Raw genomic sequence first — 6,745 nt, forward strand, 5'->3', positions numbered from 1 at the left:
TGATTTCATGGTGACTGGAAATCCACAAAAGCTCTGATGCATTGTGGCCTTAAGCTCTCTAGGGGATCCGGGTAGGCACCCCTGTTCACCTGCTCTTCGGACTTCTGTGTTGTAGAAGGAACCTTCTCAAATACCTGGGAGGGTCAAAGAGGGGAGTCCACTGTGGAGGACAGGCAGCAGCAGCCGGGTGAGTAGCTGTGATCCTCTGATTTCAGGGTGACTTGAAATCCACAAAAGCTCTGATGCATTCTAGGTTTAAGCACTCTAGGGAATCTGGGTAGGCACCCCTGTTCACCTGCTCTACTGACTTCTGTGTTGTAGAAGGAACCTTCTCAAATACCTGGCAGGGTCAAGGAGGGGAGACCTCGGTGGAGGACAGGCAGCAGCAGCCGGGTGAGTAGCTGTCATCCTCTGATTTCACAGTGACTCAGCATTCAGCTCTAGTCTACCTTGGTAGGTTGTCACTAGGCTACTGTTATCTTCCCTCAGAGCCAGAGGAGGAGACTGAGATGCCCACACTGGACTACAGTGACCAGATAGAGCGGGAAGATTATGAGGACTGTAAGTAGGGCCTCCCCGTGTGTGGACTAGACTGAGGCCTGGGCACTGAGGGTTCGACCTGAAGCCCACCAGCATGGCTGCTCAGAATCTGCCTCCCCCTTAGTTCAGTACATCCATCGCCAGAAACAGCCCAGACCGACACCCAGCAGGAAGAGGCTCTGGCCAGAGCGCCTTGAGGAGAAGACCGAAGAGCCAGAGGAAAAGAAGGAAGTCGGTAGGATGGGAGGCAGTAGAGGGGGTTGTGGTCAGGAGAGAGGCCCTGGTTCACTTCCACCCTCCTCCACAGATCCACCTCTGAAGCCCATGCTGCCCCCTGACTATGGGGATAGCTACTTGATCCCCAACTACGATGACTGTGAGTATGTAGCTTCTCTATGTCCTTAGATGCAGGCAGATGGACATCTGGGGTGGAGACTGTAGTCAGGACACTGGGCCTTCTTTGCCTACATTCCTGGCTCCTGACTTTGACACTAGGAGTGTCTCTAGGTCTCTCAGTCCTGTTTCCCTATGTTGGCCCAGCCCTCTGTACCCTGGGCTCTAGCAGGCTTCCTGCCAGCTCATTGCATCTGCCTTTTCCAATGGGGTTGGCTCACAACTGGGCCTGCTTTCCCACAGGCCCACCAGTACCAGGGACCCCAGGCTATGCTAGTACTAGGACTGTAATGGTCATGGAGTCCACAAAATCCCCAGAGGAGTCACCCCACTGGACCTGAAGACTAGCTAATCTAACCAGACAGATAAGAAACAGAAACCAAGGGGAAAACATCTAAAAACTCCCATCCAATGATGATAAACTCAGAAACCTCTCTATTGTTGATGCTTGCCTTACGGCCTTTTGTGAGGTAAGGACCCCAGGCCAGCATAGATTCGGGCCAGCTAACCCAGGCTTTCTCTCCTACAGTGGACTATTACTTTCCCCATCCTCCACCACAGAAGCCTGACGTTGGACAAGAGGTGGATGAAGAAAAAGAGATGAGTGAGTCAGAACAGGGAGATAGCAGAGCAGGCTACCTCCTGAGGCCAGATGTGTCTAGCAGATGTGCCCCCAGCTCAACTTGAATCCCTCTGTCCCCTGCTCAGCCCGGTCATTATCTGTATGCTCCATGTTCAGCCTGACCCCTCCCACATGGTCTCAGGTCAGCCTGACCCTCATGTATCCAAGCTTAGCCTGACCTCTCCTGCTTGCTTTTAGGGTCTCATAAGAACGGAATGATTCTGCCTATTTGAAAACTCTTTTGAAAGGGTTCCACCCATGTTCAAGACACTCAGTTTTTTTCTCAGTTTTCCTTGGTTTTTGCTTCATTGTAGCAACCAGTGAGACCGAGGGAAGGAGGCCTTCATTTCCCTGGCTACCTGGGTGGGTGTTAAGCACTTAAAATCTGTGAAAATCGCTATTTGTATTAATGATGTCGTCATTGAAGGCTCTCCCGATGTTTATGTTCCTGTACATAAGCAAAGCTGGGTGCAGACACATGACTCCTTGGTTCCAGCTTGGGATCTTCGTTGGTGTCCTGGCTGCCTTGAGCTAAAGGACTGTCAGGGACTGGAGAGGCTGCTTAACAGTTAATACTGGGCTTTCTTCCAGAGGGAGAGTCATTCAATACAAACCTTCACCTGCAGGTGACATGTGCTACAAGCTCCCTTCCTCTGACTATATTCACAGGCTGCTCAGAATCATGAGGTGCCTTAGAGCCAGTCTCCTGGGATACCCCACCTCCCAGGATTGGCAACATCAGGCTCAACAGAAGACTTATGAGCAGTCTTTTCTTTCCTACTTTTACTAGTATAGGCTGAGCTGATGACAAGAAAAAGACCAGGGAGCAGGCAGGGAGCCAGGAGCGGATGGGCTGGAGGACAGCTCAGGGTTTACAGTGTGTACTGGTTTTGCACAGAACCTGGCTTTGATCCCCAGCGTCCACATCAAGCAGATGCCAATCTCCAGAAATGCCAGCTCCAGGGGTGGGATTCCTCTGGCCCCAGCACACACACACACACACACACACACACACACGATTAAAAGTCAAATAATTCTAAAAAGATAAAACAGAATGGCAGCTTTAGCAGGCAGCTGTGCTTAGCAGGTGCAAAAAGGAGGAAGCATCTGGCTCCTCAGCAGCTGGAGAAGAACAGAAGAGCTCAGGGGCGTGGCCAGGGCAGGAACAAGGAGAAGGAGTGGAGTCAAGATGGCAGAGATCTGAGGCTGAAGAAGGATAAAAGGCTGGAAGGAGCCAGAGGACAGGAAGTGCAGGCTCTGGTCACTGGCAGAGTTCCCGAGAACCGCCAAACATTAAGGCCCAGGGAGCTGGAACATTGATCGCATGAGGACTTGAAAATCCTCAGGCTTAGGCTTCCCTGCAAGTTACAGTAACAAGCTGCAGTCAATGGTTGGGAAAACCAGTTCCCTGGGCCCACACTAGCGCTAAAAAGGAAGGGCTGTAGAGATGGCTGAGCAGTTAAGAGCATTGGCTGCTCTACTAGAGAACCAGGGTTTGATTCCAGCACCTACAAGACAGCTAACAACCATCTGTAACTTCACTTTCAGGGGATCCAACTCCTTCTGACCTTCGAGGGTAACAGGCATACACCTGATACACAGAACATACAAACCATATACGTAAAATAATGACAATATAAACACTTTAAAGAGCTCTAATGCTTACAGAGTGAAGGGGTCCCCCCGGTGGAGGTCTGCACACATTCCACCAGAGGGCGCCGGCTGCTAATATTCCTACTTGCTCACTGTTCTTGCTCACTGCTGCCATTCCCTGAAGAAAACCCAAGCTGTCAATCACCTGGCACTGGAAGAGCTTGCCCTTGCCCACCCACAATTTCTGTTTAGGTGAAAGACCCTAGCCAGTTGACTGGTAGCGGAGGAGCTTCTGAAGGTGAGACTCATGAGCAGTGAGGAGTTTCATTAAGCCCGAGCTTCCACCAGAACAAGAGTGGGCTCGCCAACATTCCTTAAGCCCCTCGAGATGCTAGTGGCCAGACCCGCCCCTGAGGACCTCCAACCACCAGGTCCCACCCCCCAAATACTCTAATGTCATCATCAGGGGAGGACCCAGCCCCTCCAGATGCAGATCAAACTTCACCCTTCAGAGCAAAGCCTGACCTCAAGTCCTGGGCTTGGAATCCCATCAATCCCCACCCTGGAAAGTCCCAAAACAAGAAAACCCTATATAAAGCCTGCCTCCTGCTTGGTTCTCTGCTGCTTCTCACCTGAGCAGAGGCAGCCATCCTCTTGCCTCTTTTCCAATCAATCTCTTGTGTAAGGTTTGCTGTGTGGTGTGACTCTGTGATGCTCCTTGGCTCCTGACTGCCAGGATATCTCCTCCAGAGCTGCAACACTTGCATTGGAAAGTCCTCCCCACTCTGAGCTGTAAGACTCCTACTCTCAGAGATGTAACATTTATGCACTCTGTCATGGAACAGGGAGTGGCTCAGGCCACCCTCCCTGAGGAGCCATGAGCAGTTAATGGTTGCTAAGGAGGAGGAGGAGCAGGATGAGGAGAAGGAAGAGGAACAGGAGGAGTAGGAGTAATAGTGGGAGTCTTTTGGTTCCTTGAACAGTCTTTCTACATAGCACTGGCTGTCAGGGAACTCACAGCTGGCTGGCTTTGAACTCACAGAAAGCCTTCTGCCCCTGAATCCTGAGTGCTGGGATTAAAGGGGTGTGCCACCACACCCTGGTTACTGATGCAGCTCAAGTAAATAACCTCACCCACTCTCATGCAAACAACCCTAATTAAATGCAATGAGCCCCAAAAATACAAAATAGAACATATCCACTAGGCTGGGGGCTGTTGGGAAAAAGGGGGTTGAAGAGGAAGGGGTGAGATTAATGGGGGAGTATTATGAAAGTACAATATATATGTATACAACATGAACAGCTGAAAAAAACAACAACAACAACAAAACATACACCAGCTTCCCTTGAGTTCTCAGGAAGACAGCGCCACATAAAGCTCAGACTCGCCTACCTTCTGCTGGGATTACAGGTGCTCATACCACACCCAGATCCCTGGCTGTTATTTTCTTTCCCCTCAATACTGTCCATATTAGGGCCATGTCTGGTGACATATGCTGTAATGCCAGCACTTAAGAGGAGAGAACAGGAGGGTTGTGGGCTCCCAGGAAGTAAGATTGTCCCTGTTGAGTCTAGCCATTTGCTGATTACAGTTTCAGCTCTTCCGCCTGAGTCTGGCTCTAGATGTGGGTAAACTGTGGTTCTCAGGACAGTGGTTTACCCTGAGACCTCAAGTCTTTGATGGCTCTAACAAAAGCTGTTACTTTTCGGTATGCTCAGCATTTTTCCTTATTGTGTAGATGGAGTGGTCACTTCCCAACTCTTTCCATGTCTGACCAGAAACCAGATGGTAAAGCTATGATTTTAGAGCTGGAGAGATGACTCGGTGCTTAAGGGCACTTGTCATTCTTAGAGAGGACCCAAGACCTGGGTTCAATTCCCAGATCCTACATGGTGGTTCACTACTATCCATAATTCCAGTTTCAGGTGATCCAATACCTTCTTCCAAAGCCTTCTGGCCTCCATGGGCACCAAGCATACATGTGGTACACACACCTGTATACAGGCAAAACATTCATACATATAAAATAAATAAATCTAAAATAATTTATTTTTAAAGGGTCTTAGTCAGTAAAGAGGACCTGAATTTGATCTCCAGAACCCACATTATTAAAAGTCCCCTGGGGAGGAGGGTAGCACACACTTGTAATCCCAGTGCTGGAGGCAAACCCAAGCAGACCCTCAGAGCTTGCTGCCAGTCATCCCAGCCTATTTGCCAAGTTCCAGGCTGTAGAGAGACTCTAAAAAAGTAGGAAGTCTCTAAGGGGCAATACATAAGTTGTCCTCTGGCTTCCTTATGTGCATGCACACACAAGCAAGTCCCCGCACACACAAGTGTACCTGCACACACAACAAAAGTCTTTAGATCAGTGTTTGGTTTCACACTGAGGGCCTGAGATGCATATTTTACATAACCAAAGCAGACTGGGCCTCCAGGTTCTCCCAGCGTCCCTCAGTCCCTACCTGGCATACCCTGCCCTCAACTGTGAACTTTCCAGTGCAGAGGCTGGGCTGCCTTCCCCCAGAGGCTCTTCCCTAGATAATCCAGATGTTTTGGTCCCTCTCTCTCTTCTCCTTTCTCTGTGTGTGCATGCCTCCTTCCCACTTCTTGTCTCCCTCCCCTACCCACCTCTTTTCCCCAGGGAGACTTCCCTGGCCTCTGTCCTTGGGCCAGGTGAACTGCCCTCCTGAGAGCAGTTTCCCAATAAACCTGCCTTTAAAATATTCCAATCTGGTTCCAGTTGGCTCATTTCACCGACGGTGGTAAAATAACCTATCAATCAGTTTTCTCTGTAAAAGTATGAGAGCTTGGTACACAGCTTGGTAGAGCTCTTCTTGCCTGGCATGTTCAGTGCCATGAGTTCAGTCCTCAAAGTAGACAGAAAAAGGTGTGCACTAGGGAAGATGGTAGGGTGGTGAGCACAGGCGTCCACCACTCACTTACGTGACTGATGTGCAGAAGGGTCTGTCAGGAACAATATTCTATCTGCACTTTCTTAGGCTGTGCTTGTCTGTTTGGTGTTGTCTCATCACTAGGTGAATTAGATTATCCATATTTCCTTCCTTATAATTTTTAATCTTATTGTCACATGGCCATCGCATTGGTGAAGGTCAGAGGACAGCTCTATGAGTCAGTTTGTCCTTCCACCTTTATGTGAGCACTCAGCACAGAGCTGAGTCTGTCCCCTTCTGCATCAAGCACCTTTACTGGATGGGCCATTTGGGGTAGCCCTAGATTAACTGCATTTACTTCATCTTGATGCCTGGCACTAATCGGTTCTCTAGCTGCTCCTCCCACAGCTAGCTAATTATTCCCAGAGTTATCAGAAGAGCTCAGCCAGCCCGGGGCAGCCCTTCCGAACACAAATCAATGGTTCTTCCAACACCTTATACCACAGAACTGGGAATCATCTTAGCACTCAGGTGCAGTGGCTTAGGTAAGGGACTCTTCCCGAATACTTTCTCAGACAAGGAACCAGACAGGCTAGGAGAAACGTTCAGGAAACAGTTAATGACAGCAGAGTTCAGGAAAGGGAGAGCATGCTGCAGTAGGGCAAGACTGTGGACAGAGACAGCAAAGAGCCAGCCACAGAAAGT

General features: G+C 49.7%; 1 protein-coding gene across 1 annotated transcript; it reads left to right on the forward strand.

Annotated features, from left to right (window-relative positions):
• Positions 1-115: 115 nt before the first annotated feature.
• LOC114615825 (adipocyte enhancer-binding protein 1-like) lies at positions 116-1,841 on the forward strand (the record flags this gene model as incomplete). Its single annotated transcript, XM_028761435.1, has 6 exons — positions 116-187; positions 322-393; positions 490-561; positions 665-775; positions 848-916; positions 1,463-1,841. Coding segments are annotated over 6 exons (554 nt in total), but the record flags the coding sequence as incomplete, so codon positions are not given.
• Positions 1,842-6,745: the final 4,904 nt, after the last annotated feature.

Source organism: Grammomys surdaster, unplaced genomic scaffold, assembly GCF_004785775.1.
Source record: "Grammomys surdaster isolate TR1022 unplaced genomic scaffold, NIH_TR_1.0 158920, whole genome shotgun sequence".
Taxonomy (NCBI): Eukaryota; Metazoa; Chordata; class Mammalia; order Rodentia; family Muridae; genus Grammomys; species Grammomys surdaster.